Source organism: Manis pentadactyla, chromosome 18 (genome assembly GCF_030020395.1).
Source record: "Manis pentadactyla isolate mManPen7 chromosome 18, mManPen7.hap1, whole genome shotgun sequence".
Classification (NCBI taxonomy): domain Eukaryota; kingdom Metazoa; phylum Chordata; class Mammalia; order Pholidota; family Manidae; genus Manis; species Manis pentadactyla.
In genome coordinates, this window is record NC_080036.1 from 31,673,599 (window position 1) to 31,701,576 (window position 27,978).

The window sequence follows — 27,978 nt, forward strand, 5'->3', positions numbered from 1 at the left end:
CCCGCGGAAGCTTCCGCCGGCGCCCGACAAAACCCGCGGCGCAGGAGCGGCGCGCGCGGGGGGCGGCGCGAGGGAGGCGGCCGGGCGGCGGCGCGCGGGGAGTCGGGGCGGTTGACCGGCCTCGCCCGCCCCGCCCGCAGAAGCAAGATGGTGAAGGAGACCCGGCTCTACGACGTCCTGGGGGTGAGGCCCGGCGCCGCCCCGGAGGAGATCCGGAAGGCCTACCGCAGGCTGGCGCTCAAGTACCACCCGGACAAGAACCCGGAGGAGGGCGAGAAGGTGCCGCGGGGCCGGCGGCCTGGGGGCGCGGGCCGGGGGCGGGAGAGGCAGCCTCCCGGGGAAACCGAGGGCCGTGGGTGGGAACGGAGCCTGCCCCCATTCACGGGCAAGGAGACGCCTCCCTGCCTGCACAGGTGTCCTGTGGATCAGGCGCTGATCTTCGGGAAAGCCCGGTGGCCTTCCCGTGCATCTCCCACCCTGCCCGTTTCCCTACGGAATCTGGGGGCCCCGCATGGCTTTCGGTGGGGCCGCTGTGGCAGCTGACAGCAGTGACACCCGGGTCCTTTGGGCCACAGAGCCCCCATCTAGTCTTTAGGCCCCCGGAACCGGAGCTACTCCACCCCGGGGAGGTTGGCTGGGGGGCAGCGGTGACAGGATGTTTATATTTAGCCACATGTTGCGACTGTGCCTGTCACAAGTTTAAATGCTCTCCCCCAGGAAGGTTTCTCTGTTACTCACTTGCACTTTTTCATCTATATTTAGGTGGCTTCCTGTAGCTTTTAAAGTGGCTTTCCAGTGATGTAGCTGGTTGGTAGATTTGCTCCCTGAATTCACTGCAGCCTGTCTGTGAGCAACTCCCTCAAGGAGTGCGCACCTGGGTCCCACTCCCACCTTCAGAAGGCGGCCCTCCCCGGGTTTCAGGTCGGATCTCAGCTCCCTCCACTAGTGCATTCAGCCTGCCTTTGGCGTTCAGACGCTTTTTCTCAATTAGTCTCCACCTGTACTACTGTCTGTAGGGTTGTCCTGTGTATACCTAATATTGGTTTGTTCCAAACCAGTGTTTATTTACAGCCAGTGTCACATAAGCGATGCTCTTGATGGTGAGGTCTGGCAGGCCCCTCTCGGCTTGTGGGGTGGGGGGTTCTGTGATGTTCCCACTGCCAGGAATACTCCAGCCCACCCAACATCTTCCACAAAGGGGATGAAATCCTTGACTTTAGTTTCCTGCTAAAATGACTTTCAGGGGGCTGCCTCTGGCTGTGGACTGACCTGGCCCAGTCCCCATCCTACTTTAATTAGGATTTCTTCTTCGATGCCCACTGTCCCCACTGCAGTGGAAGAAGGGCAGGCCCAGCCATGGGCCTGTGTCTAGCTGTGAGTGTGGGTGCTAAACGGTTGGCTGAGTGAATGGCGATGTCATGGGAAGATATACACTTTAAAGAGTTCTAGGAGGGGAGAAAACCCTGTCAAGGCCCAGTTTGGAGGGAAGTTGTCACAGTGAGGCAGAATCAGATCAGGAGAAACTGGATTGGAAATCAAAAGGGATGAGGACATGGGACAGTCACAGAAACTCTGCTGTAAAGTTCCCTAAAAAGGTCCTTTCTGGCCCTACTGTGTGCTGCGTAGACCTTTTTTGTGCAAGTCTGTGTATAATTCTTGTGCACTTTATCTGCAGTAGTGGACACTCAGTTTTCCCCTAAGTTTGTCACTGTATTATTAATGTCTTTTCAAAAATAGATGAAGCCAGTGCTCCCTTGGACAACTGAGGCGGCTGTTGGGCGTCGGCTTGTGTTTGCTGCCCTTTTGTCCTGCGTTGCTAAGCACTGGGCAGCCTGCTCGCATTGTCAGGCACTCTTGGTGGGGTCTGTGGTTCTCCCAGCTGGTCTTCTGCAAGACTCTTGGGTGGCAGGGCCAGTAAGCTAATCCCTTTAGGGGTGCTGAGAGGGGCCAGTTGCTTTCTGACCTTCCACACCAGGCACCTAATCCCATCCCTCAGTTTTTCTGCTGAGAAAAAAGGTGGCAGTCGGTACCTACTTCTATGTAGGAATGGTGCGAGAATTAACAGATCAAAAGTTCCAGCTGCCCTGTGTATGATTCTGATGTCCCTTTAGGACCTAACTTTGAATTACCCACTATCTGTTAGCAGTCATTTCTTGCTTATTAGTTACTTAGTAGATCTCTGCCAGGGACCTTAATACAAAAGAAAAGGTGCATGTCAGTTTCCATGTTTGTATCTTCATAGCACTTTTTCTGTATGTTTTATGGAGGCTGCTGCATTAAAGGCTATGTATGTAGACACCTGTCCCACGGAGTACGCTGTACTTCTGGAGGGCTGTGACCCTATCATCCTTTATTCATTTCTGGATTCACAGAATTGAGCCTTTCATCTAATGGATCTTGACAAGAACTTTCCACATGCCAGACACTCTCTTAGTTTCGGGGGTACAGGAGTGGACAAAACTGACACACCCCATCCTCATGGAGCTGACGCTGCCCTGGGGATGCAAGCTAAGCCATAAATGCTGTGGTGCTGAGAGACAGCATGGAGCTGGGCGAGTGGGAGCAGACTTGGGGAGATGGGGTGTAGATCAGAGTAAGGAGTGACATGGGCTGCCATGGGGGGTTGGGGCAAAGAATGGAAAAGACCAGCCAGTCTGTTCTGGCTGCTGTTTGGAGCACAGACTGAAAGCTGAAGTGAGGACAGAAGACGCGGACCGCGGGGAGGTTCCAGCAGTAATCCAGGTGAAAGATGGGGTCTGTACCAGGACAGGCATGCAGTGGCCTCTGGGTATTTTACCAGGCTCTGATTCGATTTTAAAAGCTGTCTACCTACAGAAACATGAGTGGTACAGCAAACACGTGCTCTTGCTTCACCCAGCTTCACAAATTATAAATGTGGTTGACCTGCCAGCGCCCCTGAGCAGCCAAAAATATATGTGTGACTTTTGATTCCCCTTCAAGTTAACTAGTAAGAGCCTACTGTTGACCAGAAGCCTCACCAATAACATAAAACCGTCGATGAACATGTATTTTTTGTGATATATGTATTATATATTGTATTCTTACAATGAAATAAGCTAGAGAAAAGTGAATGTTTTTTCAAATTGTCACAGATCTCCAAAAAATTTTTCAATATGCTTATTGAAAAAAATATGCATGTAAGTGGACCCTGAATAATGCAAACCCATGTTATTCACAGGTTACCTGCCATATTTGCTTAATCTCTGTTATTATTAGCTAAAGTTTTTGAGAATAGGTTGCACATATCATAACCTTTCAGCCCTAAATACTTCAACGTGTTTCTCCTAGAAAAAACTACATCCTTGTACATAACTGTAGTTCAGTTATCAAGTTTAAGAAGTTTAACCTAGAAAAAAATCACATTTCTCTAGGTTCCAACGTCCTTTGTAGCCACTTTATCCCCAGTGCGAGAGCCAGTCCAGGATCACATATTGATTTTAGTTTTCCACTTAGTTTTGCAGAATGTCTTTAAATTTGTTTTTCTGTTTCTTACATTTGAAACCCAATGGTACATTTTTGGCGTGAGTGTGACACATGGGGTATTTTGTCTCTGGTGCTGGAGATGAAAACTTGAAGGTTGTGCTAAAAGGATATGTTGACAGATGAGATGTTGGGGAGAGAGGAAATGAGATTTGGCATTGCCAACAGCTGAGATGTAGGGGATGGGAGGGGCGGGACTTTGGGAGCAAGGTCAGGAGCATGGGTTTGCACCCTGTGTGTGCACCCTGCATGGGGACAGTGCTCATCGTATGTCTGTAGTGAACCTCATGCTAGCGAAGTTGTAAAGCGGTCTTCATGAACTGGACAGCTAGCATCAGCGGCCGGCAGGCTGGGCTCCTCCAGCTGTGGGTTGAGTCCTGGCCTGGTCTCCCCCATCCTAGCTCCACTGGACCCCATCCTGTCTGCTGCAGCCAAGTAGAGGAGGTCCCTTCCCACTGCTCTCTGTCCTTACTCTGTGCCATGGCCTCGCCACTTGTCCCTTAATGTCTGCCCTGTGTTTCCTACTCTATTGGGGAAGAAGAGAGGCAGTCAGGTTGCAGAGATATAGACCAGCTGGTTTTGGAGGTGTTGGCAGGGTGTCTCTGCCACTTGCTGGGATTGCTTACTAAAACAACTTGAACCTTCTCTCTCTCTGTTTATTTTAAAGTTTAAGCTCATATCCCAGGCATATGAAGTGCTTTCAGATCCAAAGAAAAGGGACATTTATGACGAGGGCGGTGAGCAGGCGATTAAGGAAGGGGGCTCGGGCAGCCCCAGCTTCTCTTCGCCCATGGACATCTTTGACATGTTCTTTGGTGGCGGCGGACGGATGGCTAGAGAGAGAAGAGGTAAATGCTTTTAAAGACATTAAACGAGTTTCATAGTTTCCAAACTGCACGTTACTGGAAATAGGACGTATCATGCTTTAGCAGGGTACAGTTGTCATGTTTTGGGATCCTTTGCTAAACAGTTCATCACTTGTTTAGTAACCAGGCTACCTGGAATCTCTCAGGGCATTTAACAATTACATGATACCCTCCAGACACCACATATGAAGAAGCAAATGGTGTGAGTCCAAAGGAGAAAAGGCAAACTTATCTTGCCCTCTTTTTCTCTGCTGCTTGGGTCTGGGCCCTGAGTGTCCTAAGGGATATAGGTGGCACCCCTCTGGTCACCAACGATGCCTGTGCCACAATTGCCCTTCCCCATCATGCGCCTCCGTGGGTTCTGTTTCTTGCTGGAGCTCTGCCATGGGCACAGGAGCCTCATTTTCTCAGCTGCCCTGGAGATTGTCTAGGTGACAAAATGTACTGCTTTATGTTTGAATGTCTTTGTTAAAGAACCCATCTGCCTTTCTCTTTGGAATGTATTATGATCAGCAGCTTTGTCCCCAGGAGGTGAGTGAGGACTTAGTGGCCCCAGGTCACTTTCTGAGGTCCGGGGTTTGCTCTCCTAATTCTTGTCCCTCTAGCCTCTGCTGGGCTGTGGGCTGTGTCCCCTGGCTGTAGTAGTGATCTCCCATAGCCCCCATCCCCCTGTCCAGTATAGGGTTGATAATCTATCTGCTCTGGACCTTGACACCAGATAGGTAGGTAGCCAAGCTTATTACAATCTTAGATAAAATCAGGAAACTGAGCTCTGCAAGGGTGGTTTGGGCCAACAAGAGGCTCCTAGGTAAATAAGTACTTGTTCTCACATTCTAACCAACTTTCAGCTTCAAAAGCTTGGCTGTTGGTTCTGTGAACAGTGTTTGGGGACACCCTTGCCCTGTCTGCAGTATTGCTACTCATGTAGTTGACAGCGTGGACATGACCAGAACATTGGGGGCCTCTTCATGCCCTTAAGTCAGTCATCTCCCAAGGCTGACAGCCATTCAACAGGGACACAGTCTCATGTGAGCCCTGCGGCTTCTGAGAGGGGCTGGTGCTGAGGGTCCTGAGAAGCAGGCCTGTGGCACGGCCAGGCTCCTGCACTCAAGTCTAGAGTCCTGAATGCACAGATGGGATTTCAGCAGAGGATGAGTGCCCACTTGGCCACAAGTTACAGAAGGGCTTAGCAGGTGTATATGGAGTATATGGTCAAGAAAGAGTGTGAAGGGAAGACCCTGAGCCCGTGAGAGAGGAGACAGTGCCTCCGTTAGCAGAACCTTGCGGCTGGTTTCCTCACTGACCCCTCTGTCCTCAGCTGTGTTCTGGGAAAAGGTGGAGAGTCTCTTGACAACACCTTCACATGGTGGGATACCTGAAGGATGGGCCAGGAGTGACAGAAGCTTCTGCGGAAGGGCGGCAAAGGGCTGGGCATGGCCCAGTCTCTGGGCTTTGCACAGCGAAGGGTTGGGGGGACGGGAGGCAGGTGCTAACTGTGTTTTCTTCCTTGGTCAGGCAAGAATGTTGTACATCAGTTGTCTGTAACTCTTGAAGATTTATATAATGGAGTCACAAAGAAACTGGCCCTCCAGAAAAATGTAATTTGTGAGAAATGTGAAGGTAAAAATTAGTTTTTGAGTGAATCTCATAGTTCTGATCCCTTAGATCTGGAAACAGTTCTGATTATTTTACAAGTCAGAGAAAAATAATTTATCTTTTCAAATGTGAGGGTCAAGTGTTTTATTTGCCCTATACCTTTTTTATTTGGGCTGCACATTTTTGTAATATGTTGACCATTATTTTACAAATTTGAAAATTAAGATGGTTCACCTGCCCCTAGGGGTCAGCAAACTTTTGTGTACGGCCAGAGAGTAAATATTTTAGGCCTTATGGGTTACATGGACTCTGTCGTGACTACCCAACCTTCAGTGCAAAAGTAGCCAGACAGTATGGATGCACGGAGTGCCTGGGTTCCAATAAAGCTTTATTTACAAAGCAGGCAGCTGGCCAGAGTTTGTTGACCTTTGGCTTAAATGTAAATGTAATTGATGTAATTTTTAAAATATGATTTTTAAGAAAAGTTAGATGTGGTGACCCCAGCCTCACACTGTCTGGAGCTAGGTAGCCACCTCTATGGACAGGTCTGTGTTCTCCAGTTTGCAGCAGCCCTGGCCGCTTGGTCACCTGTAGGCACCCTGGGGTGGAAGAAAACACAGCTGATAAAGCTGAGGTAATGAATTCAGCTTGGTACAGCCAAAATCACAAATGTTGGAGGCCACATTAACATGGATATTTTCTGCTTGGCTGGAATCATCCAGGCTCTTCCACATTGCTTTTCAGTATCGTAAATAGAATTCAAACCCCAGTGCCTGATTTAGTGGTTGGTCACCCTCCTGCTGCCGTGCTCAGCAGGGGGTGCCACTAAGGAGGAGTGGGGCCCTCACCCCTGTCCCCCACAGGTGTTGGTGGGAAGGAGGGGTCTGTGGAGAAGTGTCCCCTGTGCAAGGGCCGCGGGATGCAGGTCCACATCCAGCAGATCGGGCCGGGCATGGTGCAGCAGATCCAGACTGTGTGCATTGAGTGCAAGGGCCAGGGCGAGCGCATCGACCCCAAGGACCGCTGTGAGAGCTGCTGCGGGGCCAAGGTAGTCTGCGAGAAGAAGGTCCTGGAGGTGCACGTGGAGAGAGGTGAGGCTGTGCAGGCGGCTCCTCCCCGCCGACGCACTCACAGGTCGGGGGCGGGAAACAGCGTCACAGCTGGTCTGCGGCCGGCAGAGCCTCCGGTTCCCAGGCCAGCCCTTGGCCCCCTGGCCTGCCTTCCATTGGGCGTCACCTGCCAGTTTCCTTGCTGAGGCCTGCTCCTTGAGGTCCAAAGTAACTCTATTAAGGTTTCCCACTGCTCTGACAGTCCCCTGACCTAGAGTTTGGTTGGTGGCCCTGCCTGCCACCCTCAGCCCTTCCTTTAGAATCACTTGGAGAGGCCCCGAGAGCTTGAGTCATTGTCTTCCCCTCGGTCGTATTGGGTTCTCCCAAGTACAGGGCCTTCACCCTGCTCTTCATGTTCCCTGGCACCATCATGCTCGCCTTGCTGTTCTTAGCTGTCCTCAGGCCGTCCCTGATCATTCTGTGGCTTTTTAATCCAGCAAATATGTCCCAAGAGGGACAAGAAGTGACTGTGGGTTGAGCACCCACACTAACAGTAGCTGTTAGAACACCTGAGCCCCCATGCCTGTGTGCACACACCAGGCCGCCCCTGCCAGTGCAGCGAGCAGTGGGGTGACCTTGTGCTTGCCGTAGCACATCAGCCCTGGCAACACGGCCATGTGGGCCTGTGGCGTGAGGCCTCGTTCCCCTCCTCTCCCCGCTGCGCTGGGCTGAGCACCTTGGCGTGCTGAGAAGCGGCCCTTCTCGGTATACGCCCAGCCTCCACTCCTGTTCCCAGACACTCAGGGGTGGGAGTTGGTGAATAGAGGGCCCCCAAGGACCGTGTGCTCCTCCATAAGTTTTGTGGGCAGTATGGTTTAAGGGGAATAGCTAATCAGAAAGGGATGATGTTTCTTAGGTATGAAAGATGGGCAAAAGGTACTCTTTCACGGAGAAGGAGATCAGGAGCCTGAGCTGGAGCCTGGCGATGTCATAATTGTGCTTGATCAGAAGGATCATAGTGTCTTTCAGAGGCGAGGCCACGACTTGATCATGAAAATGAAAATTCAGCTTTCTGAAGCCCTCTGTGGCTTCAAGAAGATGATAAAAACCCTGGATGACCGAGTCCTTGTGATCACATCCACATCAGGTGAGCTCAGATGCACCCCGCCGTGGCCGTGTCCGGATGGCAGTGCTCTCACTCTGAGGCCGGCTCTGTTTGCCAGTGAGCGTCACCTGATTTCCCTAGAGTGAAAGTCATCTCTGTGACTTGAGAATTTAAGAGTTTCTTTTATATTCTCCTAGAAAAAAATTCAGAGTGGGGGGAAGAGCCTCAAACAGGAATGTTGGGGGTCTAAAATTCTAACTGGAAACTGTCAGTTTAACTTAAATTAAAAAAGACAATCCTTGCGTAACGATAAAATGTAGTGGTCACCTGTGCTGACTCACCCACTGTCTGTCCAGCCTCTGCGTTGTCAGTTACATGTGGTAGCCATGTTAAAGTAGTTTTCCTGAAAACGATGTTACCTGCAGGCTTATCTTTGCAGCCTTCTGCAGAATGCCTGCCCACACACATCCCCAGGGTGGGAGGTGCCGCCTCTGTGCCAGACGGGCTGCCAGGGCCTGAACACTCCGCCTGCGGCAGATGTATGGATACCATGCTCCCAGCTCCCAGCAGGGCGAGTGTCCGTGCTGGGCGAGCCCATGTGGGCACCAGAGCACCTGCATACCTAGGGATGAAGGGAGGGCAGGCATGGAAAAGGGGGAGCGGCCAGGCTTGGGCCCATGACTTTCAGCTGCGTCTGGCAACATTTCAGGTCAGCTGTCTAGGTCAAAGCACATCTGGGTGGTGTGGCTGTGGCCAAGCTACCCTGGACTCAACCCCACCACTGGCTCTGGCTCTGGCTCTTTTGCTGGTCACGGGGTCAGGAGTGACATTCCCTGTGGGCACATGAGTTGAAGGGTAGGGGGCGGGCCTTGGGGCTGGGGTCTGAGGGCAGCGCCAGCTGGTGGCACCTCTGAAGCCCAGGGAGGGGCAAACCCTGGGCTACCTGCCCTAGCTGCCTCCAGGCCTGCCTGCCTCTGCCCAGCTCCCCTCTTCCTTTTCTGGCATTGTTCGCTTTCTCTCTCTTTGGCTCTTTCTCTTTCCTCCTTTTCTGGGCATGAAATGAAGTGGAACTAGTTATCCAAACCTTGATAAGATTTTTTTTTACTTTTGGCAATAATTTCAGACTAACAAAAAGTCGTAAAAGTAAAAATAGCATAAGGATACATAAATATATATACACCATACATGATTTGCCTCTTGTTTACATCTACCCCATTTAATTATCATTTGCTACTTGTAGGTCTGTACACATTTAATCAATAATTGGGGGAAAGCACCAGAACTGTACAAGGTTTGCAGGACATACATACAGCACCTTCCGTAGGTTGCATCCCATGATCCTTCCCTCACCTGAGTAGGAAAGTTTGAGGAGGGAGTCCACACACAGTGCTAGGCCCCAGTGCCCGATGCCCGTGTTGTGTCAGGACCCTCATGTAGCCTCTTTGCCCTTGGCCAAGGGCGAGCAGTTCAAGGTATTAGTTGACGTGGCTGGGCTCCCTGCAGTGGGCTGGGCTCCAGAGCTCAGCACCTTGCAGCTGCCCACAGCCACAGGCACCAGGAAGCCAAGGACAGGAGGTGGTAACCCCAAGGAACCCATTTCCTAGCTTAGTAATTATGGAAATGCAGGGACTGCAGGGGATTCCCTTGTGTTGTTTCCTGTTTATCCATCCTTTCTCGGGGTCCTCCACCTCTTCAGCTCTCGTTCTGGCTTCTTGCTCCTTCCTTCGTTTCCTCCTCTTCCTCCTCGCCTGCAGTTGAAATGCCCGCCTTGCTAGAGGCCCTTTGGCCGTCCTGAGGAGTTGGATGGCTAGGGACTGGAGTCAGTCAAGGAAGTGCCCCAGGAGTCACCCAACACCTGCTGCCTCGCAGATAAGCGTCCCCTGGTGGCAGAGTCACCTCGCCCTCCTCCGTGTGGTTTTCCGTGCTTGTCCCAGGGCTTCCCAGCCCCCAGTAAGTTTGAAGTAGATGCATGAGGAGTCGTGATACCTGATAGGAATGGAGAGACAAACCAAAAAAAAAAAACCGAAAGAGTACAAACACAGATATCTCCGCGGCTTTGGCTGAGGGGCCCCCTCCTGCAGCCCGAAGCCCTGAGGGCCGCCCTGAAGCATGCCCTGCACTGGGCAGCTCCCCAGGCCTCTGTATTAAAGATTTCCCTTCAGGAGGAGGGGACATCTCACCTGGGTGTGGGCTGCTGCTTAAAAGAGTGTTTAGCTTCCCCTCCCCCTTCCTGTTTCTTCCGCACATTTCTTTCCTTTGTGCATTTTCATCACTGGGCTAACTTTTTTAGACACCTTTGTCCTTTTCCTTTTTGGGTTTGGAGGGAAGTAGTATGTTTAGATTTGGGGGATAACCTTAGACTCTGTGGGTCTAAACTCCCATGATGCCCTTTGGACAGCGCCTGGCTTACTGGCTGTTCAACCCTGATGTCTTCTGCCAGAGGACACGGGTGGGCAGGTGGGCTGTCATGCCAGGTGGGGTGGTCAGACTCCTTTGAGGTCCTTTCTTGCTCTGAGCTCTGTTTCCAGCTGGAGGAGCAGACTTTCACCCTGTTGAGGGACAGATGCAGTCAATGACTTGAGGAGGCAGGCTGGCAGGTATCACCTGTTTACCCAGATTGTTCTGGTCCCTTGTTCTTTAAAACTACACTTAGAATGGGGCTCCAGCATGCCGTGGAGCCAGAGCAGGGCCAGAGTCCCACTGATCCCCCACCCAGGCAGTTCCTCCAGCAGGCGGCGTTCCAGCTGGGACCAGACTTCCTCCCAGATGTGACATTACCCCTTTGATGGCATGGGGGAACCAGGGCCTGCTCTCTGGCCTTCCCAAAAGGTAGACTGCTGCCTCCAGGCTGCCCTCCATCTTCCTGTTTCACAGCTAAACTTTTCCTGCTGCAGGTGAGGTGATAAAGCATGGGGACCTGAGATGTGTCCGTAATGAAGGAATGCCAATCTACAAAGCACCCCTGGAGAGAGGGACTCTGATCATACAGTTTTTAGTAAGTTCCCATGTTCTGTTCTCATGGGACATATTGCTAAATGCCTTAACTGGGAGGGAAAATGACTGCCTCTCCCCACCTCACCCTGTACAGGTCATCTTCCCTGAGAAGCACTGGCTTTCTCAAGACAAGCTTCCTCAGCTGGAAGCCTTACTCCCTCCTCGGCAGAAAGTGAGGGTCACAGACGACATGGATCAAGTGGAGCTGAAGGAGTTCAACCCCAGTGAGCAGAACTGGCGTCAGCACAGGGAGGCATACAAGGAGGACGACGACGGGCCCCGGGCTGGTGTGCAGTGCCAGACGGCATGACGGCTCAGCCAGACTAGCACGTGACGAAGAGTACAGTGGGCACAGTGAAACGCGTCACCTCACTGGCCTCATGTTTGGGTGTCCTGTGTGTGTGCCCAGCATCCTTAATTGCTAAGTGTCTCTGGTTTTTCTTTTGGTTGTAACTTAAGTTATAGCTTAATTTATACGTAAATGTTTTAAATGTGAATCACCTCTTGTCTGCACATGGCATCGGTTTATTTACACCTTCAGGATACATCTGAGGAGCCAGTGACACACTATGACATGTGGTTCTCATGGCTTTGCCCAGGTAGCAGCCCTTGGCACCCCAGAAACCTGTGGGCACCAGGTGGGCATCTGGCCCTTGGCTGGCTGGGCTCTCCCTACCTCCCGTGGGGGTTGTGGAGGGTGGGACATTTCTGCATCTGGATCCTAGGCGATCCTCAAGAACAGAGGTGCAACCGGATTGCGCTTGCTCCGGTGCCTGCTTCACATGGGGTTTCTCCTGCTCCGTGCCCTGGAGTGGCTGGAATGGGGTGAGTCCAACCAGCTCTCCCAGAAGCCGCCTGAACCTCCCAAGCCTCGTGGTGAGGACAAACCGGTGTTTTAACTGAAATGCCGATACAGCTGTTTGCCTGGTACCCCCATGCCTTGTTCTCTGTGGTTTCAGGATCTGTTGACCTTTGCAGTGTGCTCCCACCCAAGTGCGTGCTTGTAAAAAACTCAGCCTCCTGCCTCCCCTGCTGCTTCAGTGCAGTGGAAGGCATGGCAGAATGTCTGGTGGCCGTGGGGCCCTGTGGCTCCGCCAGCTTCCTGTCTGACCAGGGACCCTGGGTGGCTTGAGGGTCTGGAAAGCATTTTCCTCTGCTCCCAGATCCAACTCCCTTCTGAAGGGGCATGCTCCCCTTGTTGCACAGCCATAGTACAAGGGCTTCCTGCTCAAGTGATACTGGTTTGGAGACAGCTTCTATGGTGACAGCGGGCCAGGTGGACTAGCTGTAAATGGAAGCCCGTTTGAAGGAACCTTAGTCATGAGGTCACCCCTGGCAGGGAGACCACAACTGAAATTTAGGGTTACCTCAGCCTGCACCATTGCTGCTCCGTTCCTCCCACAGCAGCCATGAAGAGAAGCTGCTGGGCTGCAGTAGAGGCTCTTTGGAGCAGAGGATCCACACGTACTTGCTCATTCAGTCCCTGAGGGTGCAGTCAAACCAGGGCCTCCCGAGGGTCAAAGGGCAGGTAAAGCCTGAGGCAGGTGAGCCGGCTGGAAGGACCACATTGCTGCCCAGAAGGTGGCCAGAAATTTGCTCAGAATAGGTAAAGAGCCCACCTTTGCCTGTCTGACCATCAGTCAGGACAGACACAAAACCTATTCTTCCAACTAAGCCTGTGTGGAAATTGACTTACACACAGACCACAGCTTCAGGGTGTTCCGTGGGCTGTGACTTCCTGAGAAATTACTGCATTCAGCTCCTTATAAATGGAATTTGGAGGTTACTTAAAACTTAACTCCACTTGTACATTTTACTTTAAAATTAAAATTGAGCTGGTATGAATGACAGACAATGGCTTTTGTTTTATTTTCTCAAGCTCAAATGAAGTACTTTAAGTGCCAGCTTGCCTCACCTTGGTTGATTTAATGGCATAAAGTTTCCAGTCTCACAGAATGTACATTTTGCAGGTGGGGATAAATGCAAACATCAGCAATGATAACTGAAGAAAAAGTCATGAGAAAGGGTGGCAGGGAACAGAGGCAGGCCTCTACTGGGAGCTGGCATCCAGATGGCTACCTGAACAGTGAGTAGGCCTCTGAAGGAACATTCCAGCAGAGGGAATGGCAAGGGCCATGTCGTTACAGGGTGGGAGCAGTAGGAGCTATGGTAAAGGGCGAGGGCTTCACCCTAAGAGTGACGGAGAGTTTGGGGAGAGGGTGTATGTATGACCTGACTTCAGGCGCATGGAATCAGGATCAATAGGAAGCAACGGGCTTTGGGGTCAGCTATGGGTACCTGCCCACTCACGCACACCCACTCTCAGGCTGAGGAGAAAGACAAGGAATGGGGATCCTGGGGCAGGGCTGGCATTCAACCACAGCAGGTGTAGGCAGGTGACAGAATGCACCCCCCACGTGTCCTGTCTCCTTCAGGGCCCCATTCTGAAAGACGAGCTTTCCTTTCTATCATGGCTTCTGTGTGACTCGATCCCCTGGAAGTGAGCCTGCCTTTCTAAGCCGGGAAGTTCAGGAAGCGCCTGGAGGCAGATACTTGTTTTCGGTGATGCCAAGTCCCATCACAGCTGCACAAGGGATGACAAATGAAAACGCAGGTTCGAGAGCACGGTGTTTGCATTAAGGACACTTTATGTTAAAGTATGAACAGCATTTCCAAAAAAAAAAGATATACATTTTATCTACAAAAATCTGTTTTTGCTATATTAAATGCTGTTTTTTAAGCTAGAAAGGTAAGGAATGTCATAATTCTGTACATTCTCTTTCCAGCATGAGCCTGCAAGACTCAGTTTAAAGTGGACAATCGTAGATGTGAATTTCCTGGTCATCTCCAACAGACACAATTTTTGAACCATTCCCATTGTATTTTACTCCCCAGACCTGTAAAAAGATAAAAAGGAAGAAAAGTCCCACCAGTGCCTTCTTTAGGACATGCTCTCCTCGCTGTCCTCAATCTAGACAGTGCTGAGGGTGAGCCGCACTCTGAGCCGTGGGGATGAGCCCGTCCTTCACCAGGCCTCTTCCCTTTTGCTCAATTATCACTCCCTTCACCTCCCTACTCCAGAAAATTTCATTTCTCAACACAAATCAAGACACCTACAAATCTGTCAAAGATCCAGAATCCAGGGAGTGGCCTCATGCCATGAGGACGGGCCCATAAGGGACAAGCATGGCTCTCATTGATTTCTAGGAGGAAAAGGTCCCCATAACTCCCCGGGGTCACTGCCCACAGGGACAACCACCAACCTGCAACCCGAGCTCCCTGGCCCCGGTGCCCCCACTCCTACGCTCAGTGACCTTCACTCTGGTGGGCTGTGGGGCCCAAGGAGCCAGATGGGCACCAGCCACACCTCCTCCTCAGATGAGCTGGTGTGGCCGGGCTCTCATCAGACCACCGTCCCCAAGACCCGAGGGGCTGTTGCAGCTCCCACTGGCCAGGGGATGGCCTCACTTCACTCCAAACGTCCTCCTGAGACAGCACCACGCTCTGATCCCCAGAAGCAAGGCAACAGCCAACCAGGACTTACCCAGGAGCGGGATGTCTACTGGGTTACTGGTAACAATTTAAGATTAAATGTAAAAAAGCATGAACCATTATGTTAGTTTAAGTTATATTCCAAAGAGGGAAAATCTACGGAATCATCACTAAAAAATCTGAAATACATTAAAAGTCAACTTTATATTACATGGACATTTTTTTATACTGACTAGTTTCCCAAGACCCTTGCTACACACAGTGGTTGGGACCAGCACTGGCCTCACCTGGAACTTGGTAGAAACGCAGGCTCTCAGGCCCTGGGCCAGACCCCCTGAACTGGTGCCTGCACGCTCCCCAGCTCCCCAGGGGATTGAGTGCCCATCAGGCCCTGACAAGCCTTACACTAGAACCTTTCACTATTTCGCCTTCCTGTGGGCAAAGGTTAAGACTCCAGTGGGAACAGCTCTTCCTTTTCCTAAGTTGAAGGCTGAAACAAGCTTAGCAATATTGCTAAAGCCAAATAGCCGGTAAGAATTTCTGGCTTCAAGGATATTGAGAAAAATAAAATCACATCACCGTTTGGACAGTTCCACACAGAAGCCTGGAAAAACGAAAGACCTTCCCAAACTGCTGCTCACTGGGAAAGGGCCTCAGGCACCGGCCTGCATGTGCAAAGGAGAGCATTTCAGCTTGAAGGCTGTGTGGCTGCCACCACATCTTCTGGTCCTCACGGGGCCCTCACACCTCATGGGCTGTGACCCTAACTCCTGACAGTGTGCACAGAACACTGGCTGGACGGACACCAAGCAGTCCGAGCAGCTCCATGCCAAGCGCCTACCAGACACTAGCAGCAAAGTTAGCACAAGGGAAGAGTCTGGCACAGTGGTCAGATGACGTCAGCCATCGAAAGACAAGGGAGTGTAAATGTTAGTTTTGCCATACCTGATCCTGGTGATCAAAGAAGGTGTGAACACAAGTCCTCGTTCCAACATCCCAAACTTTTACACTTTTGTCAGATGAACTATTTAAAAAGGGAACATTAGTATCAGGAAAGTTTTCAGACTGGTTTAAAGTTGGGAGGAATCTGACCAAAAACCTCATACTTCTCCGCTCACTTGCCCTCTGCCTCCTGTCAGAGGCTCCCTTTGCTACGTGTGTGCACAAGCAGCTGACCTGGGCCCCTAGGAGGTGGCCTGGGCATGGCATCCCTGGGTAGCTTTCTCTACTCAAAGCAACCATTTCCCTGAAACTGATCTGTCTGTTCACATGTTAAGTGTCTTCATCAGGAGTCTCAGACACATCTACCCACTTTCAGTGAGGTGGGAGGCCTATTAAAGCTTCAAAATAAAGGTTCCTAGGCTCCTGTAAACCTCTGTACATGCCACTGAACTGTCCACCATGTGTTTTCAGCTGTCTTGCTCTGAACAATTTCCTGGCCTGAACACTGGGGTCTAAAAGCGGAACATTTTACAAATAGATTTACATATTTTAAGTTACCACTGAAACACAGGCATCCCTTAAGCAACTGTGGGCAGAAACCTAGATTATTATAAGGAAAAACTAAGACGTGAACGGTTCTAAACAATCTCCCTTTGTTCCAGCTAAGAACTGCTACCTTCACAACTTAAAAAATAAAAACTGCCTGAATAAAAAGGGTCACAACACCTTCAAATTTTAAGGCAATTCATTCAAGACCACCTTCACCTTCCTAGCATGTTAGAAACCGCTAAAGTCATAATTACCTGGAAACGAAGTGGGTGTCATCAGGACAAAATGCCACATTCAGTACCCAGGACGCATGGCCACTCAGCGTGCCAGCCAAGCTGGCATGTTGTCTGAAATGGAGTTTCAAACAAGATGGGGTGTTAACTTTTGGAACACAGCCACTGAAGAGGGAGGTATGTTATTAACTCTGCCCATTTAATTGGACCAAATCTGCTATCCATATAAGGATACTATTAGCATGTGAAAAATTCCCTTTTCAGTTAAGTAGCATCAGGTATTGCAGGAACAAATTTTTACAGCAGCATTGTGTGTTCATTTCCCCTAACAGCCAAGAATAGGATCCGTAACAAGAGCTTAAAAGCTCAAAATAAAGGAGCCACACGACAGAGGCACCCAGGCCACCGCAAACAGCAGCATCTTCTGAGCCCTGCCTGCACGGCACCCTTTCCACAAGGACCCAGCGCCTCATGTCCAAGGAAGGCATCAGGATGTGCTCTTTGTAACGGATGTGGCTTGGAGAGACTATTGTTAACCTGACCAAGAACAAGAGAGGTCTAATTACTACAGCCATTCTCACTTTTAAAAGAAATGAAGTCAAATCACTGATGACAGAACAATCCTAGGCCTGACTGATGCCAGCAGTTTCACCCCTGAAAACAGACCCTGCTGGCCACAGTGGAAGGCACTGGTGCCATGGGAAGGTAAAGAGTCCCAGGTCTTGATCTGGTATCATCACCTTAGTCAAATCACCACCTCAGCTTGAGGTCCTCATCTGCAAAAGAGGGACATTAACCCATGCTGCCACCTCATCACTGTTGGGCCTGTTGATGCAAGTGCAGCAGTGAAAGCCTCATAAAATAAGGAACTGCTATTATTTATACTGGCTCTGCTGCCAATAAGCAAGCATAGTTTGAGAGAGGCACCTTTCATTCCGGGCCCTAACACCCTCATTCAGCTCTAATTCCAGAAGCTGCAGTTCCAATTGCATGTCTGACATCGTTTTGTCCTCCAAAAGCAGCAAGAAGGAGCAGTATGCCCACTCCCAAGTTCTAACTCCTGAAGACCTCTCACAGGTCTAACGGGACGGATGCGATGATCATGGCTATGGCACATGCAGGGGGCAGCCATCTCAGCTGGGGGATGGAGAAAAGGGACATGACGCGCCCAGTGGATTCAGATGCCAGGAAGCAGAGGCACACTGACATCAGTGCCGGGTCAGAGTATCAAGGACACAGATCAAGCACCCTGTACGGAGACCTCGGTGGGGGCAGGAGTGGGGACTAAGAATGGGAACAAGAGAGGGGCCTGCACAGGCTCACAGTGACAGATAGCTGTGAGCTGCAGCAAATGCTGTGGTCGAACACCGACCGCAAACAGCTCCTCATCAGAGACCCGCTGCGAGGTTGCTGTAGCCCCAACAGCTCCCTAAGCGGGCAGGCATGCCTGCGGGAGCAGCGCCGCCCCTGGAAAGCCATGTGCTGACTCTTCACCATCACTTTGCGCCAGCTACAGCTCGTGGCTCCACCTCCTCACCTGTACCCACCTGCCTACCCCAAGAACCTGAAGTCAGCAGCCCCCCCAAGGCACACAAGGCCAGACAAAATGTCACAAGTGTCTGACTGTAGCAGGTCATCCAGGCACGACTTCCTCTGTGACATTCTAAGTTCAATGATGGGGAAGGAAAGACTAGGGGACAAAGTGTCTGATGGGAGTAGACACAGGCCTTTGCTGCCCTTGAGGAGCAGCACCCCAGCGAGGACCTCCCCCACAACAGGAGAGACAAAGTGGGAAGCCTGGGATCTCACCAGGCAACTCACACGTCATAGATCTTGATGTAGCCGTCATCTGAAGCAGTGACGAGGAGCTGAGAATCCGGGGAAAAGGTCAAGGAACGAATGGGCATAGCATGGCCTGAAATGCACAAAGGTTCTTGTTAACCTGGCAATTCACTGCCACCTGACCATCCTCAGATGGGCTTCCCACCACATTTCTTCTAATGGCCCTATGTTACTGAGTTGCACTCAACAGAGGCTTCAGTCAGAGAGGGGGGGCGTTGACCAGACCCTTGTTCCTGATGTTCTAGAAACATCCATGTAACCCTGAGGCATTTCTCCTGTTTTCTTCCCTGACCAGGTGGAGCTCAGCACATGTTGCTCAGAAAAAACTCCTCTGCTATAGATGTGACCAAACATGGAAATACACTTGCTCCTCATCTGTGAGACCAAGCAAACAGGGGGCTACTTCCCTACAGAACCCTTTGTTGTAGGGTGAACGATAAACCGAGGAGATAGTATTTTCACTTGGTGAGAATTCAGAACAGTACAAATGAACTGTCTCCCTGCCACCCTGTTCTCAGCACCCAGTCCTGCACAGAGGCCACCAGCACAGAGGGTGGCCATAGAACTTCATCTACCTGCATATTATCAACAAAAAAGTGCTGTTTTCCAATCACACAGGTCTTCAGGCCCAAACGTGACAAAGATGAGAAACTCCTATAGCTAAGGTAACCATTCAGTCAAATGAGTCTGTGCCACTGCACAGGGCACCCACGTCTAGGCCACCCTGACAGCCACAGTGAGCACTTGGGAGGCACTGCAGCTCTCCCCGAGACTGGGAATTCACAAACCTAGCGCTCAGCTGACATTAAATCGCATTTCAGTGAAAATAATCCCTCCTTTGCGACAGGACAACCCAGTCTGCATAGGATAAAATGACAAGCCGTACCTTCCAGCGTGTGCAGGAGTTTTCCTGTGGCAATATCAAAAATATTGATGATTCCGTCTATGGCTCCGCTGGCCAGATACTTCCCATCAGGACTCTGTGCACAGAACGTATGGAGAACATTCCAGACTCCATGTTGTTAGGTCATCCCCAACAAACAAGCAGATTTGCAGCTACAGGCCGAACTGGCTGGCTGGCAAACCACACCAGCGAGACAACAGCTGCCTGACAAGCCCAACACAGAACGTACACCAGGGCACACAACAGGCTGGGAGAATAAACAAAGAAGGAGGGGCAGGAGAGAGCCGTGTTTCCTTACATATGCAATACTAAGGATGAATTTTCCTCTTGTGTCCAAAGAGTACTCCTTTTTCCCACTTTCCACACCAAAAATGTTCACTTTCCCCACATGAGTTCCTGTGGCCAGATACTGGGAATCAGGAGAAAAGGCTAAAGTCCAGGCGTCCACTACACAAGAAAAAGAAGGAAAAAAATAGTGAGAAATGTGACCTCAATGATGTATGACATATAAGAAAATACAATCCCAGTTACGAGAAATTCTTCAAAAAGGCAAATCTACTGAGACAGAAAGCAGATCAGTGGCTCACTTAGGCCAAGGGTGGGAGCACAGGCTGATAATAAACACAAGGGCCCAAGGCAACTTTTGGGGGCACAGAAGTGTCTAAAACTGAACTGGGGTGAAGTCTGTACAACCACAGAAATTTGCTAAAACTAGCTGAATTGTATACTTACAATGTATCAATTTATAGTGCAATTACACAATTTACTCAATAAAGCTGTAAATAAATGAAGATGTACCATAGATACTCTGATACAAAACTGTAACATGGCAAGCATTTACCCCAAAGTTAACAGGGAATAAGGACTGGAAGGAGGCACTCTGCCAAAACAAAAACCAAAAAGACGAGATTTTAGGTTACCCTGCACTCGGCTGATTTTGGCTTTGCACAGACGGTACTGGTGCATCACAGCGCTGCTTCAGGCAGCAGCACGGCCTCCAGGCTCACACACAGCAGGAACAGCACTTGGGCTTATATGCTCACCCGGACCACTGACGCTATGCTAGCGTTTCTTTCCTTGGCCACATGGGAACTTCTTCAAAGGCGACCCCAAAGAGCTCTGGGGGCCTCTGAGGTTATTATTCCTAGAGGCTGAGGAATAATCTCGCTGCCCACTAGTGGTCCACTGCCTGCCCAGGCCCCTTTGCCCATGCCCACCCCTACATGAGAACACCACCCAAGTCCTGCCCTCCTGCACCTGCCCAGAAACAAAGGCAAAGGAGAGAAGGCCGCTCCCAAGTCACTCCTCTCGTTCATGGGGCAGGGCTCAGAGGTCATGCCCTTCTTGGCCCACAGGAGCTGGAGGAGGAGAGGTCTCTGCGGGCTGGACTCAGGGAGACCGGGGCTCCATGACAGGTGCATCAGCACCATACTCCAGGGTGAGTTTTAAAATAATCTCTGCAAATTTAACCCACATATTCAAAGTAAAAATACCTTAGCTCTATCACTTTCTTTATTAAATATTTAAAAAAGGAAATTGACTTCAGAAATGCTGTTAACAAAGATCAGAAAAAGCTTTTATACTCAACTTCTCAAACAGCCACTTCTTAATATCTTTACTCCTAAATGACAACATTTATTCTAAAAGGAGTATGTTCTCTCATTTCTATTATAATTAGCTATTTACAGGAATAATGGTTATTAGGAAATCTAATTTTTATTCCTTGATTAATAAAAGAACACTTCTAAATTATTTTTATATTTTTCTATTAACTGCTTTATAATATACTTTTAATATCAAATGTTCTTTGCTTAAAATTTAAGGAATTTTTATTCCTCAATGAAACCTTGTGCTCTAACATGTTTTAATATCTGCAGACTGAGTATTTACTTGAATCACTGAATGTGCAGCCTGTCTTTGCTCTCAGGCACCTCGATGACCTGTGGCTGAGAGGATAGGCCCCTGGGGGCCCACCTTCCATCTTGGACGTCAGTCTGCTAGGGAGCTACAGCCTGGTTCAGGTCCTCACTCTCCTCTGCAGGATCGGGGATTTTCTCTGCTTTTTCTTTCTTCCTTGGGGGTTTGCATTGTCAATGTGTGCTTCAGGACAGGTATAAGCTAAGCGTCCACTTCCCTGTGTGCGGTACACGTAGATGGGGATGTGGTTTGTGGCTGGATGAATCCGCTGTTCATCCGCGGTTAACACTGGTGCATGCTTTTGTCGCTCCCCACGTGACTGCTGTTTCACCTCAGGTTCTGATCCAGGAAGATCATACACCCCTCTGCTCTCAGCATCCTTTTTCCTTTCCAACAGTGACCTTTCAATGGCCATTTGACGCACATGGCGCCGACACAGGGTTTAAAGTGCTGGTTTTCAGGAAGGCCAGCTGGATACTGATACCACACTTTCCTTTGGGACTGGTCCAGCCCTCATTTCTTCAAGTGTGGTGCGCCCAGGGACACGAGTAAGCTTAAAAACATCAGTGGATTTCTTGCTTTAGAAATTTCATACCCATCGTATTCTAGAAATCGGGCATTTTCACTGTAAATCAGTAGCAATCCCCATGACCCAGACCTGTGAGGACCTGGTGCTTCCAGTCCTAGACCTCCAGGAGGTGGTAAGCATGACAATTCAGGAAACGCCCAGAGAGAACCTCTGGGCTGCCCTACAGGCCCACAATACCAAATCAGCAATGCTGAAATCCAAAGGCTCTGAAAACTGTTTTTTTAAAGTAACTTTAGTACCAAGATTCGTTTGGTAGCAAAACTTGACCTGAACTGATAAAAGACTGTTTGCAGCCTCTATTTCTCTAAGTATACGCAGTCTGTTTAGTTGCACAATATTAGCATTTGATTAGAGTGCTGCCCCCAGCCCCACGGAAGGGATGACATAACATGCAGTTTGAGCACCCATGTTACCCCTCCCAAATCAGAGGGTTCTGAACTGTGAAACACATCTATCCCTAAGGGTTCTGAAAAGGGGTCATAAATCTCTTTATCTTCTCTACAGGTGAAACTCTTACCAGGTCCTGCATCTATAGACTTTATCTGTTTGCCGTTTTCCAAGTCCCAGAGACGAATGTGGGCATCAAGAGAACTGGATGCAGCTATGGGCAGGGTGTGGCTGATGTCCACAGACACTACACCCAGCTGATGTCCCTCCAGACTCCACTGCAGGTCCAGCCTCTCATCACGCCTTCAGTGGGGGACAGAGAAAGGGGTTTCTTCACACACAATACATTAAGCCTGGCATCTGAAATTCTGGGCCCCTATGACTATGCGCTACCAGTGTTCTGTGAAATGCAGAATCAGGGAGGAACTGAAGAGCCAGAGAATACCAGACGCAGCCAAGTTTAAACATGGAGTTTTTTGTTTTTAAACTATATGGACTTAACACTGAATAGTAGGAAAACGTGAGAAAAAATAATTTGTCTTTTTATACCACCAAACTGTTATAGCTTTCTTGCCTAGAAAACAGTTAATACTTCCCTAATTGCAACTTGAGAGCCCAGAAGCAAAACCATCAACCCCAGTTTCCAAGGCTTCTGTTAGGGAAGAGGGTACTCACCATTTCCACACCTTCACCAAGTCATCCAGGGATCCTGTGACCACTGTCTCAGAGTTTTCTTTCTTGTTTGCCCCCCAGGCAACTGACCAAATGGCATCATCATGGGCTGGAATGGGAAGTGCTTCATTTAAAAGGTCTTTGTGCAACTTCTAGATTGAATGTGCTAAAATGGAGCTGAAATACTGTTCCAGCAACTCTTGAGATAATAGCCATCTGTATCTGCTTTATTGGTTTGAAAAGTGCTTTCCCATACAGCTTTTATTAGAACTGTGGAGGCATATATGAAAATTGGAGCTTCTGAAGAAGCCACTTGCCCAGATTTACCAGGTGGGGAGGCAGTGTTGGAATAATCCAAGGCCCTTTCTACTTGGATTATTATTGCTGTCCAGAAAGAGACCTAAACTTGATAGGCTTTATCTCCTAGAGATCTCTGGAAACCAGTAGGCAGTTCAAGTGTAAAGGATACAGGTCTGAAAATAAATAGCTACACAGCCTCCATATGTGAGCTGCCTTTTGCCACAAAGGTCTATTATGTTTAAAGGGCCAGTTATTAAATTAAACTTGCTATAATTATATCTCAATCAACCTACGAAGTTAAGTATGTTCATATCATTCTCATTTCCCAGACAAGGTACCAGAGGCTTTGAAAAGCCTGTAGTTCACCAACCATCAAAATTCCTCCAGGTTGTGAAGCAAGGAGACGTGCGAACAGCCCAAGCATACACCCCTTCCCAGGTGTGAAGCCCAGTGCTATTGGCAGGTACATTCCCAGGCTGGCTCCAGCCTGCCTCCCACTCCCTTCCCACCAATGCCACTGCTGCACAGCCCCAGCTGCCCCCACACTGGTGCTCTTGATAGAATTAAAGTCACTGTTAACATCCTCCACTTTCATTAAAGGTCCTCTATGGAACCCCTGCTTTGCACGTGGAGAAAACAAGTTGAGATTGCATGGCAAATTCTGAGTTCAGGGCGAGGCTCAAGTTCTCCTCCCAAGATGAGAGGGCACTCAAGGAGTTCTGAGGCTCAGAGATATGTGTTCCTCATGTGGGAAAGCTTTCCTTAGCCGGGAGTTCTTCAGTCTATTACTTAACTCCTACCTTTTAGTTACCTGATGTTCTTTTTTTTTTTTTGGTGGTGTTTGTAAATGTGTTGCCTTCAGCAGCCCCTGCCAATTCTTCTGCAAAGTGGGTATACTTGGCAATTGCATACCTGATCAGCATGACAAAATCCTGCACCAGGGACCACACACACATGAATTTGCTTGAACAGGCAGACTGCTTACCTTGTTCTTGTTTGAAGAGAATACTGTACTAAAAAAGAACAAAAGCCATGTTAACCCAACAGCCAGATTTCAGATGTATCCCGTCCCCTCCCTAAAACACTCCCTGGCACCCAACTTGCCCCAGCCCAAAGAGGTATGGTCACCACTGTGTCAACTACTCCCCCTGCTGTTGCCTGACCATCCTGCAAGCTCCTTGATTCCTGCTTGTGCAAGAGTTGAGGTCACACCAGAGAACAGTTCTTAGAGAAACTGTAGTCTCTCCTCCCGCACTACTGCCCTTCCAGGAAACTAACCATCATGTTTTCCTTGCTCTGATCACCTGGAAGCTCAGAGTCCAGTCTGCAGCTCAGTTTCACAGCTGCATGAAACCACAGAGCCTGCATAACCACCTGTCACATTTGTCTCCAATCTTATTACAAAGATATGCTTCCCCTTTTTTGATCTTTACTTCTTTCTCCTCAATCCATCTGTAAACTGTGGTATAAAGACTTAAATAAAATTACCCTCCTCTTAGTGTTGTGCATTTTACTAGGGCCACCTAACCCTCTGTTGACAAGTGTCCAGGGTCACCCAGCTTTTTGAGAGCACAGCAGGAATTAGATGCTTGTCTCCTGACTACACACCCAGACAACATCCTGGATTAATGCTCTTCCCACAGGCCTTACCTGATTGGTCATTTCCTTAACCAAAGATGAAGGGCTAACAGCCAGACAGCTCTGTGAAAACAACACCAGGGTTTCAATACAGGGTTGTCAATAAGCCTGGGCAGAGGGGCCACAGGACATTCCTCTGGACCAACCCTAGGCCCGAGTTGCCCTGACACTGGTCCATGGATCTGTCCCAGGTGTTCCTTCACAAGCCCTGCCAGGTGGCATGATCCTCTTTCTTCCTCGGAGCACAGGAACTTAACAACACCAACCCAACCCTGTTCTCTTCTCCCTAAGTCTGACTACAGAGAGGGACCAGTCTCTGTCCCTTGCTGCTCTTCAGAGAGATAAACCCATATGCCCTTTTAATTTTAAATATTACTTATTCAAAACTCCACAAGCAAATATGGAGCAAAGTTCTCACAGTCCATGCTGGGGTCTGAGCACAAAAATGCCTACAAGAGCCAGCAGGCACACAAAGGAGCTGGAGGGGGACACGTCTCCCAGAAAGTATCAACGTCTTCAAGGACTTAGCTAAATGCAAAATTACTTTAAGAACAGATTAATTTCTCAGGCTATAAGGAGGGTTCTTCATACTTCATGTGAGTGACATAGACTCCTCTAGCAGCCTTGTAAAGCCTACCAGCCCTAGAGGAGATACGGCCACCACTCCCTCTGCTATCGCCCTGACCATCCTGCAAGCAACTTGATTTGCTTGCGCAAAATTTGTAGTCATACCAGAGAACAATTAGTTCTTAAAGAAACTGCAGTCTCTCCTCCCCTACAACTGCCTTTCCAAGAGAAGACTAACAAATCGTGTTTTTCCTGCTCTGATCACCAGGAAGTTCAGATTCAAACTTCTTGGGTGTTTTTATATATATAAAATAAAACACACAGAATCAGAAACCAAGTATAGTCCATTCTTGTTTTTCAAGGCAGTTGTATTCTAAGAAGTTGCCACGAACACCGAATTAGCAAACACTAATGCACTGTTCCTAGGGGAAATACCGTTTAGGTTCCTGCAAGCCTCTAGTAACATTTTTGTCAACTGATCAATACATAATTTTGTTTTATGTGTTTCTGCTTATAGTCCCCTTATGTAATATACATTGGCAATTTATTAATTTTGAACTTATGGCCAACAGCGGTATAATTCATTTCTAAATGAAGCTCATATAACACATGTATTTTCTCTGTAAGGCACATCACAGGCTTCTTGCACTTAAGACCACTAAGGACTTTAGGACTGTGCTTGGGGGCCACTTTAAACATGAAATCACCAACAGAAAGCACAAAAATCAGGGCACTGAACACACTGAAAAAAGGACACCTGTTTGCAATATGCAAGCTGAAACAAGAAAGCAGAACATCTCCTGTTCAACTGCAGCTGAGAATGTGTGCCAGGAGATTCAAATTTTTTACCACCTTGCAAATGTCCATGAAAGACCACGAAAGCACTGGAAGTATTTATTTTGGGGCTACAAATATATTTTAGCATGTAAGCAAATTTACAAACACGGAGCCTGGAAACAATGAGGATCGACCCTATACCGAAATAAAACATCAAAATATGAAAATTAAATCTGTGACAGTGTAACATACGCGGCTCATACTACTAATTGTATGAGATCGAGCAGCAGTCCCATGACTGACCATCATTTCAGTTGTGATGAGCTTACACAACACCCTAAAATGTGAAAATATCTGTGATTTCTATTGGTGACAAGGTCACATCTTAACAGTTAACAGAAGGGCTTGCCGCCTATATTCATAACTGAAGGACACGCTAAAGTTCAGTTAGAGGGCAGAGAACGTAACAATGCATATTTCTTCTCATCCAAGTTCATGGCCCCCTCAATTCTATTCAGGGACAGAAGAGACCATAAAACAGCTTAAGCATCCAGGTTCAGGTTGCTTACTTTAAATGTACAAGCCCAAAAGGCTACTTACTTCCTAGGATAACAGAAAAAATGAACAAAAGATTTCTAAACCTTTGCCTGTGAAGATCTCAATCCAGTTGGTACTGCTTAATTCATCTGTGACCCTAGAACAGAGTGTGCTCAGGATAAGACAGACAGGAAGCTCAAGCCAGTTTCATTGAAGTCAACAGCATTCAGCCTCTGCCGGGCACCAGTGCTCTGCCCAGTGAAGCACAGGCCTTCCCCCTCCCAATCCCAGCCTCACATTTAGCAAAGAGGAAACAAAAAGGAGTAGGAGAGCCTGCAGGAAGCCAGCTTCCAAGAAGCCAGCCTCCTCCAGACAAGGTGTGCTTCCATCAGTGAGTACACATCATGAGTCAGACCCTGCTCTGAGTTCTTCGGCTGGATTAGCTCACTGGACCCTCATACCCCCATTCGATAGGCATCGTATTATCACCTCCACCTTCCGGATAGAGGGAATAAGGAAGCCGCCCCAAGGTTAGTCTGACAAGGAGGGGGACACACGCCGGAGTACAGGCTACCGAACTCCATCACCTCCTACACCAGTCTCCGGTAGCAAGCCACTTCGGAGCTAGGAGGACCCCGAAGCCCTCTTTGGCCATCTTCTTCTTTCAGGGAACTTCTCTCTAACTTTCCAGGTAGAATTCACTGCTCACTCCTCACTGTTCTCAAAGAACACTACGTATGCCTCTATTACAGCACCCAGGAGGCTCAATGGCCCACACTGCTACGTGGTGCTTGGGGTAAAGAGAACCCAGACTGCCTACCTGTCCAGTGCTGGGAAGCTCGCTACATGAGGCCGCTGGCCCTTCCGTCTACGCCAAGAGACCTCTCGCTCAGAGAAAGCGGCCCCAGTCTCGAGGATGCACAGAGCGTGCTCCGCAGGCGAGAAGGCCGCCTCCCCTCAGGCCCCTCACGCCGAGACCAGCCAGGGTCGGCGGGTCACAGAAGCCATCCCAGGCCCCGCGGCATGCAGCACCCCTAAGCAAACCAGCTCCGAGGCAGCCTCGGCCCACCCTGGACCACCCGCGGGCAGTCAGCAGCCCAACCACCGCCCCGACCGGCCGCGCGGAACGACTTACCCTGCACTGCGGCTGCGCTGTCCGGCTGCACGTCAGGCGCGCTGGGCGCGACATCGGCGCGCGGCTGTGATCTCACGAAGGGGCGGGACGGCGCGTCCGCCCCGCCCCGCCCCCGCCTCGCGCCGCAGCGCCCCCTGACGGTCCCCGCTGCTCTCTCCCCTGCAGCCCACCTCACCCCACCACAGACGCCCCTTGCCGGCCTCAGACTTCCGGCCTTGGGCGCCGGCCCGGAAGCGCGGTACCGCGTCAGCACAGAAGTGCGTTTCTCTGCGTGTACTCTGAGATCCGACTAAACCTGGTGGCTTCTAGGCTTCTGCAGAGCAGCTGGTCCAGCGCGCTAGGCAGGTGGGGGTCCGGCCACCCGCCTTGCCGCCTGGCGCGGGGCT

General features: G+C 49.7%; 2 protein-coding genes across 9 annotated transcripts; one reads left to right on the forward strand and one right to left on the reverse strand.

The window, feature by feature from the left end:
• DNAJA4 (DnaJ heat shock protein family (Hsp40) member A4) lies at nucleotides 1-12,956 on the forward strand. 2 transcript variants are annotated; one of them, XM_036916041.2, is made up of 7 exons: nucleotides 1-279; nucleotides 4,169-4,349; nucleotides 5,883-5,987; nucleotides 6,827-7,054; nucleotides 7,929-8,159; nucleotides 11,012-11,112; nucleotides 11,206-12,956. In XM_036916041.2, exons 1-7 carry the CDS (start codon nucleotides 148-150, stop codon nucleotides 11,419-11,421), a joined length of 1,194 nt encoding a protein of 397 aa, XP_036771936.1. In that variant the 5' UTR covers nucleotides 1-147; the 3' UTR covers nucleotides 11,422-12,956. The 2 variants fall into 2 exon arrangements, with proteins under 2 accessions (XP_036771936.1, XP_036771938.1); XM_036916043.2 differs by lacking the exon at nucleotides 5,883-5,987.
• SKIC8 (SKI8 subunit of superkiller complex) lies at nucleotides 9,313-27,668 on the reverse strand. Of its 7 annotated transcripts, none has more exons than XR_008994690.1 (12): nucleotides 27,593-27,668; nucleotides 24,589-24,639; nucleotides 23,924-23,951; nucleotides 22,642-22,747; nucleotides 22,097-22,269; nucleotides 19,372-19,520; nucleotides 19,056-19,149; nucleotides 18,149-18,242; nucleotides 16,349-16,441; nucleotides 15,549-15,627; nucleotides 10,528-10,666; nucleotides 9,313-10,103 (listed from the first exon to the last, which is right to left on the reverse strand). XR_008994690.1 is itself a non-coding variant. In XM_036916046.2 (12 exons), exons 3-12 carry the CDS (start codon nucleotides 24,598-24,600, stop codon nucleotides 13,919-13,921), a joined length of 918 nt encoding a protein of 305 aa, XP_036771941.1. In that variant the 5' UTR covers nucleotides 24,601-24,639; nucleotides 26,562-26,614; nucleotides 27,278-27,586; the 3' UTR covers nucleotides 13,742-13,918. The 7 variants fall into 7 exon arrangements, 6 of the variants coding, with proteins under 6 accessions (XP_036771941.1, XP_036771939.1, XP_036771940.1 ...); XM_036916046.2 differs by lacking the exons at nucleotides 9,313-10,103; nucleotides 10,528-10,666; nucleotides 27,593-27,668 and adding exons at nucleotides 13,742-14,008; nucleotides 26,562-26,614; nucleotides 27,278-27,586; XM_036916044.2 differs by lacking the exons at nucleotides 9,313-10,103; nucleotides 10,528-10,666 and adding an exon at nucleotides 13,742-14,008 and having other exon boundaries at nucleotides 27,593-27,666.
• Nucleotides 27,669-27,978: the final 310 nt, after the last annotated feature.

Excerpts from the sequence above, each read along its gene's own strand:
- DNAJA4 (XM_036916041.2), top strand. The coding sequence starts at position 148 with ATGGTGAAGGAGACCCGGCTCTACGACGTCCTGGGGGTGAGGCCCGGC. Across the intron at positions 280-4,168 it reads ACCCGGAGGAGGGCGAGAAG|TTTAAGCTCATATCCCAGGC; the intron begins GTGCCGCGGGGC and ends TTTATTTTAAAG. Across the intron at positions 11,113-11,205 it reads CTCTGATCATACAGTTTTTA|GTCATCTTCCCTGAGAAGCA; the intron begins GTAAGTTCCCAT and ends CACCCTGTACAG.
- SKIC8 (XM_036916044.2), bottom strand. The coding sequence starts at position 27,646 with ATGTCGCGCCCAGCGCGCCTGACGTGCAGCCGGACAGCGCAGCCGCAG. Across the intron at positions 22,748-23,923 it reads TCTCTTCAAACAAGAACAAG|CCCATGATGATGCCATTTGG; the intron begins GTAAGCAGTCTG and ends TTCCCATTCCAG. Across the intron at positions 19,521-22,096 it reads GTCTATAGATGCAGGACCTG|TGGACGCCTGGACTTTAGCC; the intron begins GTAAGAGTTTCA and ends TTTCTTGTGTAG.